Source organism: Apostichopus japonicus, chromosome 11 (genome assembly GCF_037975245.1).
Source record: "Apostichopus japonicus isolate 1M-3 chromosome 11, ASM3797524v1, whole genome shotgun sequence".
In the NCBI taxonomy this organism is placed as follows: Eukaryota; Metazoa; Echinodermata; class Holothuroidea; order Aspidochirotida; family Stichopodidae; genus Apostichopus; species Apostichopus japonicus.
In genome coordinates this window covers 25,557,620-25,571,455 of record NC_092571.1, presented here as the reverse complement: position 1 = coordinate 25,571,455, position 13,836 = coordinate 25,557,620, and the positions used below count along the sequence as shown (strand labels likewise).

General features: G+C 38.7%; 1 protein-coding gene across 1 annotated transcript in view; it reads left to right on the top strand.

Annotated features, from left to right (window-relative positions):
* Window positions 1-4,956: 4,956 nt before the first annotated feature.
* The window catches only part of LOC139976508 (cdc42 homolog), an 11,955-nt gene continuing 3,075 nt past the window's right edge, over window positions 4,957-13,836 (top strand). The window contains exons 1-5 of the mRNA XM_071985335.1: window positions 4,957-5,130; window positions 5,995-6,163; window positions 10,769-10,841; window positions 12,260-12,369; window positions 13,485-13,682. Coding sequence (XP_071841436.1) covers window positions 6,059-6,163; window positions 10,769-10,841; window positions 12,260-12,369; window positions 13,485-13,682 — 486 coding nt within the window. The 5' untranslated portion in view covers window positions 4,957-5,130; window positions 5,995-6,058. The remainder of the gene's footprint in view (window positions 5,131-5,994; window positions 6,164-10,768; window positions 10,842-12,259; window positions 12,370-13,484; window positions 13,683-13,836) is intronic.

The window sequence follows — 13,836 nt, the reverse complement described above, 5'->3', positions numbered from 1 at the left end:
AAGTGGCTGGACTCCATAGACTAACACATAGACCATTAGATCAATTTCTCAGATGTAATCCCAAAACTCAATGGGCAAACATAGACATTTTATAGCCTCAAATGACATGTTTACAACATAATTTGTCACGGGCAATGATGTTGAATGTCAGAACATGGGTTCTCTGTTCATTATATGAAAAGCACGGGACTGGAAAATGTTTTCAGTAAAACTTGCAAAATGTAATTGTTTCTTCTGTCAAACATATGTTTGTTTCTCAAAAAAACAGAGCGTCTGCCAGTGTACCGAAATTAAGTATTTGGAGGTTACCCCCTCTATACCTGGTTTGTGAACTTAACTCTCAAATAACCGTCTTTCCTATTTGTTGTTAAAATGTACCCTTTTATTGAGAGAAAATGTAATTAAAAGTGTTCTGTTGTTGAAAATTATGATAATTGAAGCGTGTCCGTTCCTTCAAGAACATTAAAATACAAGAATTTGTAGGACGGAATGAGCAGAGGAAGCCGCATTTTAACTTAACGTTGTGGGTTCTCCTTCAAATCAAAGTCACATATCCAGTGTCCATCGAGTTTTGTGAGTTACCCCTCCACTACCCACCACTCCCCTCCCTTCCCTCTCTCTTCACCCTATTGTACACACGTCCTACCTCCCCCCCCCCCCCCCCATGTTGTTGATTTATTGTACAAAACTCATCTTACAGGATGAAACTTTTAACAGCGAAGTAAAACTTTGGTAAGATGGCGCAGTTCACTATTAATTAAGTTGCATAGGCATAAAGGTAGTGTTTCCGTTGCAGTTATTTTTCGATGTTCGTTCCGGTTTCACATATCAATGTATACGACAATTTGTTGAAACGATTCATTTAATTGCTCACTTGATACAATTTCTTTTAAAACACAGCTATCGTAACGAAGGTTAGATTGATTAATTGTAATCAGTATTGAAGTGGCGTAGAAAGATCAGATATGAGAACGTGTGTGTGTCTGTGGTTTTGGTGGAGAGAGGGGATGGGAAACCATGTAATTGTTTCTCCCCTACCCCCCCCCCCACCCACCTCAATCCTTGTTGGGAATAAATAATGGAAACATGTAAATTCCGGGCAAATTCAGAGGGACGCCGACACAGGTTTGGGATGGATGGAGGGGACACTATAGAATATAAAATGGTATCGATATTGATACCTTATTAAGTCGGCATCAATCTATTATGAAAGTTATTGTTGAGAACAGTATTGTCCCCACCCCCTCCCTATAGTGTCGGGGACTTTGCTACACTCTATTTAGAGGTGGTAGGTTCCTCTAAGATACCTCCCTATTGATCTCATTCAGTTGAAAAGCAACGTACGTGTATTTAACCGAAAACCCCACAACCGGTATATATAGATCAAACCGCGCCCCTGTACAAACACTTTTGTGACGTTTTTAGAAATACGACATCTTTATTTATAGTCTATGTTAAGACTCCTATATATATATATATTTATATATATATATACTGACTGACTGACACAAACCTTTTCGGCCTTTAATTGGGGCTCTAATTAGATGCGGTGTATATTCTCCTATGACGAAATGAATGTGTAAACGTATTGATCGCATAAATAGCCTCAACGTAAGGAGACCGAGGTTAAGAGTCGATCTAATTATTGAGTTTTCGCGTCCAAGCATTTTCTTGGGTGATTTTTTTTCAGCCTGGAGTGACGTACAGAAGGCTGAAGTGGATATACTACCGGTATCCATTCCCCCTCTTGACGCCATCTGGATTTGGTGTAGCTATAGTCTCCCCAAGTGAAGCATTGGAGAGGCGTTTTACGGAGGTGAAGGGGGGGGGGGTGTTGTGGTGTCTATACGGTGATGTGGGACAAAAGAAATTCCTGTCACCAATTGTCGAACAATAGAGTACAATAGTCATCGGTTGTCCAGACAAAGGGTTTGAATAAAGAGAAATGTCTTCGGTTGTAGCTAATATAATAGAAAACATGTTTGGGTGGGCTTACTATAGACGGTGAATAACTGCAGATAATACACGACTAGTCAAAGATACAGGGGATTTGAAAGGCAGGTCGAGCATCTGATGACAATTGTCACCGGGCCCAGCCCCTTCTCGAAGTCTAAATTAAATCATGGTACTGTCAAAGACGTATATGAGAATACATTATGCTTCATCCCACATTTGCCAGACCCCCTATAAGTGACCCCGGGGATGTAGCCCACCAGATGCCCTTCTCGACGGCCCTGCCAACAAACACACAAATTATTTTGGTATCTCAAGGACGATTGCGTTGTCTGTGTTCTTATATAGGTTCGACGTATAGGCTACATTGAATTGAAATATAACTATACAGGGATGTGCTCACACTGGGCGGCACCGGGCGGCTGGCGTATTTTTTTCCCAGGACGAACGTGGGCATCGGCCAATCAAATCCCTGGATTCCAAACATGTGACGCTTTTTCAAAAAACATGTTCTGAATCTTTTTTCCTAGTTTTGACCCCAGATAATGAACGACAATCCTTCATTTTCTTAAATTCTGGATCCCTAACCCACTTTCTAAACCCTAACTCTGATTTCAAACGAATTTGTATATTCCTGAAAAACCTGAAACCCACGTTCGTCCTGGGAAAAAAAAACGCGGGCGGCTGCGCTCAGCAGTTCTGAATGCCGCCCAGCACAAACAGTTTTTTAAACATTTCCGCCCGGCACTATGTTGATGATAATTTAACAAATTTTACCATAACCAAACTTTGGGAGAATACATGGCACAGAATAGGAAAAATAGCACCACCTAAGCATACTTCATGTGCAAAATTTGTCCAGTGTGGAGGGGGTACCCCACCCATGAGATCCCTCTCCCAGGGTGTGGACCACATGCACTACCGCACAATCTGCCCGGCACTCAAATATTCCTGAGCACATCCCTGCCTATAACCTGATAAGTTTGCGTTTCGGTATGAGATGGGACTTTGCAAGATGGAGAAACCGAAATGTCTCTTTATTTATTGGGCTTGTCGATGCAACTAGAGAGAGACTGCATATTGCCATTTTGTTTTTTGTTAGCTTGCGGGAATTAAGGGACGGGCAAGGAGTAATTGGAAGGACCTACATTTCGTTTGATGCACTTTGTGTGGAGGACGCTTTACTGCCACTTGAATATCAGAGCAGTATGAGTCTATAGCGCCATGTACATGCATGGTATGCGAATGTAACTATGGAAAGCCGAGATATTTTATAGCATTCCAAGTATCTCAATATATTTTAGATACCTGGCAACCATTGCAGATATATTAAATTGACTTTCAGATATTTGAAAAGATAACATAATTTCATTTAGAATTAACATTTCATATATCTTATTTTTGGTCTCAAATATGAATGGTAGATATCAGAAATTATATATCAGATCTCGAATGCAAGGCGAGTAAATGACTCAACACACCGGTGGGGTGGGGGGCGTACACAAGATTGACCAAGGGCGGCGGAAGCACTTTTAATCTGGGGGCACCGACATCAAAGGGCACTTTGCAGAAATTCGATTGGACTGATACAGCCTTATATTTAGTACCCTTTATAACTTCTTATTGTATTATCTTATTTGCGTATATACACATCACTCCATCACCCCCCCCCCCCCTCACCGGCCCCTCAAGGAAAATATCATACTAGCACTGCAATATCCAATGTGCAAATTGGGAAACAAGGAACAAGTTTTCTTTTCAGACAAAATGAGGTGAAATCATGCTAGTTACTAATGTAGGAATCTTCCGAATTAGAGTTTATTTCTAGTTAATATCTTAACAAATTTTTTCCATTCGAAATAGCTTTGAGTTTGACCCACAGAAATTCAGCGGAGCGGAGCGCCACCATCGGTTGGCGCGGAGCGTAGAGGAAAGTTTTTGGTTTTATAAACCCCTCAGATGGCCGGAAACGGCCCTTCCCGAGTGTTCATTCTGGTTCCCTGGCCTCTTGCTAACTTGAGACACTTCAATTTTTATGTAGAAAATGGGCACATTTTTAACCTGAGGAAAAGTGGGGGAGGGGCACGTTCCCCTGTGCCCCCCGGTTCCGCCGCCCTTGAAATTGCGATGTGTGGGGTTATTTTTTTTGGGGGGGGGGATATGTTCCTCCGATTCGGTATTACGGACTCGGGTCAGAGAAAGATCCATTTTATGAAGGAGGAGTGTGACTTGGGTCATTGTAGCCTGAATTAGGTCTTGAAACGCAACCATTGGTTACGTTAATAATTACTTCTGAATATTTGTGTGACAATTAAGTTGAAAGGGTGGCGGGTTTTTGATCCCCACAACCCCTGCATAAATTCCATCTTGCCTGAAATCTCGAACCTGACAATTAGGTCGACCCGAGGAGTTGTCTGATTCTGATTCTTTAAATATTAATTATAAGTGAAGTAAGTTGACACCACATTGTTTGGCACGTAAATCATGTTTGCCAATCACCATGGGCCAACGGGACGGTGGAACCCATATCGGCCGGTACGGTGTACGGTATATCTGGTTAATTAAGACATAGGTCTATATGTACATTCAGGACTCCCATTACGATTTAATACAACACTTCATACATTAAAGCAATATCGTTTCATTCCTACCATTATCAACTTCAAGGCACACGTCCGCACCCTCGATCGGGTACCCCACCCTACAAGAAAGCCTGACCAATCACTCCGCTCGATCCTCCCTGTTTGTTGTCTTGCATTTGAACGTTGCAATGATTAATTTTGACCTTTTTTTACCCTTCGCAAAATTTCTTTCTTATATGAACAAGGGAAGTTTGTCATAAACAAATTATACAAATCCCCACTCAAATTGCCTCGCCCCACATAGAAGCACAAAAGGGATCATCGTCCGTAAAAATGGCAATGACGAAATGCCTCAGAAGTAAACCACATATAAAAGCGCGATGCAATTTAGCAATCAAGCAGGAAACGGAAGTAATCCGTGAACATCATAAGTATAAAGCCTAAGCTGTTAGCACTGCATTAGGGAACACACACCCACTGCACATCACAGCTACACAGTTCACAACGTTAACGATGAATGTGTTACGTTTGATGTGAGTACTCGAGTGGCGAAGGTTGTGTTGTGATTGAGGATAAAGTGTACCTAAAATATCAGGTAATGACCAGTTTGAATACTTGAAAATCGATTAAATATATTAATTGAAATACTATGGATTATTTTTCCCTTTCTTAATGTAGTTTCAAACGTTTGAAGGGTTAATTTTTCCTGAATACTTTTATTATATTGGCACGCCCATTACACCTATGCACTGGAGCCAAGTCAGGATGACAAATTAGGCCGTTGTAATATACGGTAATTTTCGCACTCATTTCAATACAGTAGGATAGCCGGCCTAAGCTAAATGACTCATTTCATTGAAACGGTCAGGAAGACAAGAAAAAAGTTTCTCCACATGTTATCGACTCAGATGCATGAATTTTCGATATTTTCAATTGCTGTCTGATACGCGATTGAAGTTGTCATTTGAAACTGTTGTATACTGATCAAATACCGAGAAAAGTAAGGTACATGCGATTCAGACCACTTTCCTGAGTAACACTGACTGAGTAACACAAGTAGTACAAGGATATTACTATATTACTAGTTAGGCGTAAGAGGTATAGCCTACTCAGTTAAGTACTGTACTTACTAGGCCTAAGCCACTGTGTACTAAAATGATTTGCATACGACAGTAAAGACATTTTTTCACATTTAAATAGCACCATTGAAGACTGTCAGTTAAACTTGCATGTTTAAATATTGGCAAAGTATTGTCAATTACTAAGTTAGCCTAGGCTTAATCTATTATTCTTATTATTGCTACAATAATTTAAGAGGGTTAAAATATATTTCTAGAAGATTACTTAAATTGTTCTTTGCATTATTACACAGAGTGTCAGAGCTACAGTATAAGGCTCAGTTTTGTCTTTTTTTCACTCCATTTTGAACATCCATGTTTCATCATCTTCTCTTAAATAGGACTGGTGGTAACACTGAATAATTGTATGCTAAAACACTGAAACAACATAAACACCAAGCAGTCATGCAGACCATCAAGTGTGTAGTAGTTGGAGACGGAGCTGTTGGCAAAACATGCCTTCTTATATCGTATACAACTAACAAATTTCCTTCAGAGTATGTGCCTACAGTAAGTATCCATGTCAATTAATTGATTACAGTAGTCAGATTGTAAGATCAAATGAAAATGAAGTTGCCGGCATGAGACATTTCTTTGTGCGCGAGTCTTCACACCCTTTCAAGAAGAAGCCTGTGCCAGAAGTAACAGCATGCGTCACATCAATTATTGAAAGTAACCATCAAGTTTGCAGTGCAGACTTGACAACCCCATTATCATGACAAAGTTCTTCCTCCTCTTCACATCTTGAACCTTTCACAAAAGTCAAGCAAATTTAAAGCAAAGCCAAGACTTCTATATCTGACTTGAAATTACTGCGCTAGCCACTATTGCATTTTTGAACTTTCACTGAGAGGTCATAACATTTACTAGAGCAGCGGTCCAAACGTTAAGGCTCACATTCCCCAGGATCTTTCATGAAACTGAACCACAACCCACTAGATTGTACTGATGTTCAGTGGGCATGAAACGTAGCTGGGCCTATGGATGTCATGTTGAAAAAAATATAACTTATTCAATGTCCATCAACACACTCCTAAAATGTTAGATAAAATTATGCAACATCTAAAAAATGGACCACGTGCGTGTTAGTTGTGGTTTCGTATAAGGTGGTTACTGGAAGGAAAAAAGATAACATACTTAAGTCATAAGAAATCAGTTTGTACTTCTATAGATGCGTTTTGTATCTTTACTTTTAGACAGAAAATTTAGGCCAAGACGAAATGACTATGTGAAGTGTGTTTTTGTGTAATATCGATGTTTTTTTTGCATAAACGCGTACATTTGACCTCGATATCAAAACCTGTGTACATTGAAGAAGATACGTGTAGGTTGATTTACTAGCAATTTTACCTGATAAGGTTCAACGTGGTAAGTACAGATGAATGTCTCATAAGAAACAAAGTAAATAAATAAATAGAAAAGTTCTGAATAGGAATAATTAGGCCTGTCTACTTCCTTGTTTCTCTGATGGTTGGACATATATTTTGAGTCATACAGGAAATCATTGATTTAGTTTCCCTTTTATATTGTTTTGTTTTATCCTGTTGAAGAATTTGGGAAATTAAACTGTTATTTCAGCATGTAAAGGTACATGCTACTAGCATCAGCATAATACAACAACAGTTTGATTGTAAAGTGCCCCCTCGAGGTTGGCAAAAGCACCATCTCAGTTTACTTTCAACCCCCCTACTTTTCATCCCCTCCACCCCCCCCCACAAAAAAAAAGAAGAAAAATAGAAGGTACTTGAACATATATATTCAGGAAACTTTATCGCTTAAATTAGTTTCATCCTTTGTTAAATGTAACAGCAGCAACAATAGTTCCATCTGCAAAAAAGTCTGATGAATAATTGAACGCTAAAGTAACTGTACACAGTGGGTTTCCATAGCCTTTCCTTATGAACACATCTAGTTGTTATTGTCATCAGTCAATATAGCTAAGTACCAGCTCATTGTACCGTGTCGGGTGAGAAAATATCGAGTTTCTCGCAGAGTGAAAACAGATCATCTGATGGGGGAAAGGTGGAGATAGTTTATATAAATGATAAATCATCAGGCATTTTGTAACATGAATACTGTACAACAGTTTCACTAAATGTGGTAGTACAACCTGATATGAGGAATTACAGTATGAACCTTCCACCACATTATATAAACTGGATATCATATTTTTCCATAGAAGTACACTAAAACTGAGTGTCTGCTACATGTGGATATGCAAAGAGGAAATCATCCTCTCGTCGTCACCACCCATTCCAAAGAACAACAGAATTATTACAAAACTACTGTACTTTTCAGCACCGACAAGTGACAACGTCCTAACGATTCATGCTTTCGATACTTCAGGTTTTCAATAATTTTCTCAGAGAGAGAGGGGGAGGTATAGAAAAAATTATTAGATGAAGGAAGTGTGAGTTAGAAAACCCCATATCTCAGTGAATCTTTACCTAGATGGAACAATGTGCAGGGTCTAATGTGTACAGGTCAGTTGGGTGCGCACGCCTAGGGCCTGCATACACGGTTACTACAAGATCATCGGCTGATTTCCAATACCAGAGATGAAATATTTATATTTAAAAAGGAAAGTCAACATTCTATTAAAGTTGAAACAGATTCGATTGGCAGATGTTCATATTAGTAATTAATAATCAGTAATTTTATCTTCATTCCTGTCACCAAGACTTTCAATTTATCCACAAAAAGAAAAAAAAAGAAAAGATAGCTAGAGAGAAAATGCTTTCCTTGATTTCACCACGGTCTATGGTTTAGTTTACCGGAAAGTGAAGATGGCTTTCCAGAAAAGAATGGAGCATAAAATACCATATTGTGTGCCTACTCTACTTTGCTGTTTCGACCGATTGAAGCCAGATTAAACCTACTCTTCTGTTCGTGTTGTAGCTTTTTAAAAGATTGTCACAGTTGGCATTGACACTCGTGCAAAAGTGATTGCAGTTATTCCTTTGGGAAATCAGTTCAGAACCTGCGTTATTGCGTCAACTCAGATTGTAGAATTTTAAGCTGACTTTCTAATCAGTTGTTGAACAGTTTCATTGTCATTCTGTGGCCATTGTCTAGTACTTGACTGTATTGTACTGTATGTAGCTCTGGCTCATATTTGGGTCAAAATGATAGCATTGCCAGCAAAATCTCACTTCATAGTAAGAAATCTTGTATTTTTTGATCCTCCAGAGTAGGGAAATATATAAGGGGAACCCCACAGAAAATTGGAGATTTTCCTTCAAATTTCTGAAAATATTGTTTTCATGTCAAATACTTCTTTTTAGAATACCACCTTTCTATTCCAACTTTTCAAAAGAAGGAAAAATTAAGCATAAACCCTTCAAATTCTGCAAATCTGGCTTATATTTTGCTCTTTTTCGAAGGAAATGAACTAATTAATATCCAAATATGATACAGGGAGTAATTTATCAAGTATATATTGCATTGCATCGCAAAATGCCATGCAGAGTGGGCAGATTGCTATGTATACAAACTGTGCAATGATGCATTGCAGTTTTTCTACACAGGAACCATAGTAATTGATAATCTGAGACTAAAGTTCAGAGCAGTCGAAACTGCTACATGCAAAGGACTATATCATACATGTGAAAGGGGAAACACCATTTTTCAGAAGTTATTTTTATTTTTTTTATTTTTTTTTTTATGAGTACTTCCGTGCAGTGCTACTGTAGTTTACTTTCGATATCGAAGTTTGTTCTTCAAATTGTTGCAGCGGCCCATGTACTGTGGCCTTAGGGCACAATTTCCAGTTCATCATTCATCAAGTATCTAGATCCACCAACTAAGGATAGGTGTTAACATAGATTTTTCAACAAATATTTTTATTTAGTGTCCAAACCTATCTTAAAACTCTTCAATAAAACTCATCGTTCAGACACAATTCCACGTACTGTGAATCTACTTTCTCTTTCTCTTCCCCATTTAAGTAGTTTGCATACTGTACAGTACATATGAGATTGAGAAGTCCCATGCGTACGGCCATACATAATGCCACGAGTCTCGCTGTAAAAAGTTACCATACTAGTTGGCAGTATTAAACTGTCCTAGGATTACATGTTCCTGCATTTAAGCTCTTTGGCAGTTGTATGACAGTACAGTAGTAGCAATGAAATTTTGAAATATAAGAATGGTACTCTTAAAAACAATAGGCAAAGCAGCATCTTTTAAAATCATATTAATTATGCATCGCCCTCGATGGCTTGTCCAAGTCGTCTTTTTGTTTGATCACGGTTTCTTTGTTTTTCAGTCATTGTTATTCTTGGGTCAGTGCAATGACTCAAGCAAGCCTTATTGTACAATATATATAATTCACAAATTCAGATACGTGTGCGTGCACACGTACTGTAAGTCTGCTGAGTAGGAAATTAAAGGAAATAGGTTAAATCTCTAGAGTGCTAATCTTGGAGCACAGCCGAAAACAAACATCAAAACAACAATAATACAGTAGTGATGATCCATGCAGTGCTACTATATGAGTGAGAGGCACACAGTGTTGAGAGAGTGCTATATCTGCTTAGAGTACGATATCGGCTTAGTTGCAGTTGATACGTTAGTATGTAGATCCCCAATTGGTGAGAGCAATGATCCTACTTGAAATTGGTGATGTCAAAGGTCATATGATGTCAACATAGCTCAAAATCTGAAAACGTGCAAACGTGGTGAAAGTCTCTCAAAGTAAAGTTGGGATGAACGACATGCTCGGAAAGTGTGATGATGTGATCCACCTTATTGAGTACAAGAACCTGAATCCAAGGTCAAGCTTTAATGATGAACTTCTTACATTATAGGGTATACCGTACGTCCACAATTTTGAAAGAATCTTGCTGATCACCTGGAAGTCAGTAATGGTCCTGGCTTAAGAATCTTGTCTGAGCTGTTACTGTTAATTCTCATACCAAAATATGGCAAGGAATCACTAAGCCAACTGGCTTGCTGACTAAGTCCCTATTGTTTGTGTGGAAGTCAAAAAAAGCCATATTAGGTTTAGCCACCATACAAGTCTCAAAGCCTTGTTAAAAAACATGATTTTGTCCAATGATTTTGTCCAATGTATGATTTATGATTTTGTCCAATCTATTTTGTTTTCTCCTTTAGGTTTTTGATAACTATGCTGTGACTGTGATGATAGGTGGGGAACCCTACACTCTGGGATTGTTTGATACCGCAGGTGAGACCATCACGTGATTAACCTATAAGAGACAAAAAATATTGAGTGAATGTGACAGGTTGGCAATGAGATCACATTTCCTGATAAGTACCAACTTTCCCCTGAACAATAGATGAGTATGCAATGTATGTGTCTCTGACCTACAATAAATCTTTCTTCTTCCTGTTGGGGGGGGGGGGGAGTAGATTGGTGTGATTCCTCTTTTCAATTGCCTAAATTGAGTCTATGCATACTGTATGTATACCCAGACTCTCTGATTTGTTGGTTCAGTACTTCCTTTATTCTTACTTGTATATATGTGGAATATGGTCTGCATTCCTCACTGTGTTTATCTTTTAAAGTACAACTTACTCGCAAGAAAGTGAACCAGGAAGTGGGTTTGAAAGCTGGAGATATTCCTAGTCGTATATATATTGAAAATAATGTCGTGTATCAGGATTGAGGCATGACCGGTTTGGTTCATTTATCAATTGTCAATATTGCAAAACAGAATTATAATCATTAATAAAGGAAAATCTGAATACTTGACCTTCACTCAGAAAACTTTCTGTGAACAGTTTAACTAAGAAAATGTCAACATTTGAGTTCTCTGAAAGGGCGTCCTATGATATTCCATGAAACAATAACAAAAAGTTGGAGACTAGAAAGGTTGTAAAAGGATTAATGAATCCTGTTAAACCCTGTCAAATCTCTAAGTTTTAAAAGGATTCATGATTTTAGCTATGTAGTATTAATTTGCAACATTAGTAGACTTATAGCCATTCTATACAGTGCTGCTTCACAGTGTTAGGTTGACTTCATATGCTTTATAATTAGAATTGAAAGTGAAACAAATAAATAACAGCCAAGTGTTTGTAGTTCTAGCAGTCATTCGATGTTGATATTATACATGTGTTTATGTTCGCTAAGCTTGGCCTGGTCGTGTTACGGAATTGAAACTTACTGGTTAAGTGTGTCATGTATTCAGCTTCACTGTTGTACAGTCTATATGTTTACATATATGTAAGTACTGTGGTTGCATTCAAGATATTCTTGGCTGAGGTCAAGGGTCAAGTAAGTATATATTACATGTTTGCAATACAGTATGTTTGCTAAACAAGAAAAGATAAAAAAGGTGATCAGTGGTCAATTAAGCTAAAAGAAAAGTGAATGTTGATTTTTGAGGGAAGTTATCGTCTATTTGCCAAGATGAAAGCGATTATGGACAGAATATTATTGGATACATTGCCAAATTTACTGCGAGGGTGTTTAGGGACATACGTACAGAAATATCATACTTTACGTTACATTCTGCCACATAGACGTCGATGAGCTGTTTCCTGTGTTTTTGAGTTGACACAGGTGACAGCATATATATTCTAATTGCTTTTTTTTAAAACTTTTCTCGTCATCCTTTTCTCTTTTCTTGTGACTCTTAGGTCAGGAAGATTACGACAGATTGAGGCCATTGAGTTACCCACAGACAGACGTCTTCCTTGTGTGTTACAGTGTAGTATCACCATCCTCGTTTGAAAATGTCAAAGAAAAGGTTAGTCTGTGCTTTATGCCCACCAGGAAGTAAAATTGGATAGATTTTGCCATGTAGCCGAGAGACAGACAGAAAGCAAGGCCCAAGTCTCGGTAGAGTTTTTAAAGTAGTGACCCTTTTGATACTGTTCTATTACCTGTCTGAGCACGGTTATTAGGATATATCTGATCTCTTGATTAAACGTTTGATCACTCGATCATAACAAAACAAAATGGAATGGGAATGGAACAAGGAAGTTTGAGAAATGTATCTAGGTTCCTTCATACTGTAACGTTACTTTTATCATGGTACATATGGAACAGTACAGAAGTGTTGCACAGATAATTCCTTAATTTGCACCAAAGCAATATTGCAGTCATCTTGGGTAATATTCATTCTAGTAATCACCCCTTCACACTCATGTCTGTTGGTAGATAGATATATCCAGTCGTATCTAGCTCTGCCACTCAACATTTCTGCAGGGGTTCAAACAGACCTCCCCCCCCCCACCTCCACCCCTATTGATACCTGATTCAGAAGTGTTAAATCATTGTCATGTATGTAATAATACTGTACAGTGCTAAAGAGCTATTGAGACTCTCCCTTTGACTTGCATGTACAGACTTCTCAATAATCTCTGACTACTTAGTATTAAGTGTAGAGTCATTGCAATTGTTCTCAAGTTGAGCAAATTTGCTGTCATGAATTATTCATGAGTGAGTATTCACAGAAGTGCAATTGAGGGATTGTTTCAAGACCCAGTCGGTTACTTTATCATCAGTGTGTTTCTTTTATTCTACATTTTGCTCTGGTAAGGCTACCGTGTTTTCCATGTTATTTACTCTCCCAGCCTTTCCATTGAAAAAATTTTTTGGCTAGGAAACTCTTAAGCATCTAGCAACGATATCACCATGGTCACAGTCCTCGGACTAGGGGTGATAGTGAATACATTACTAGTATGTTCTAGTAAGGTGTTCTCTGTGCCAACGTTCTATCTTGGGCGACTCGGTGTAATCCATCTTTCTTTTCAGTTCATCTTCGATAACGGTCTTCTCGTCCCGTAGAATATTTCCGTGGGGTTGGTCCCGAGGATCAACAAATGTGCTTACATGTCCTCTCTGTTTTTGTTTTAACAGTGGCAACCGGAGATCACCCATCATTGCCCGAGTACGCCCTTTCTGCTGGTGGGGACCCAGATTGATTTACGAGACGACAGCACGGTAGTCGACAGACTACAAAGAAACAAACAAAAACCCATCACCGTGGAACAAGCTGAGAAATTGGCAAAAGAACTAAAAGCTGTTAAATATGTAGAATGCTCTGCCCTTACTCAGGTAAATAATGTTTGTTTTTTAACTATCAGGCCATGGATTGCCCACACCCTTCTTCCCCACCATACTCCCATCCCCCCCTCCACTCCCATTACAGCCTCCTTTCCCCTCCCACTTTCCCTCCCATAGGCTGATGACAGGTCTTGGGTTTTTCCTC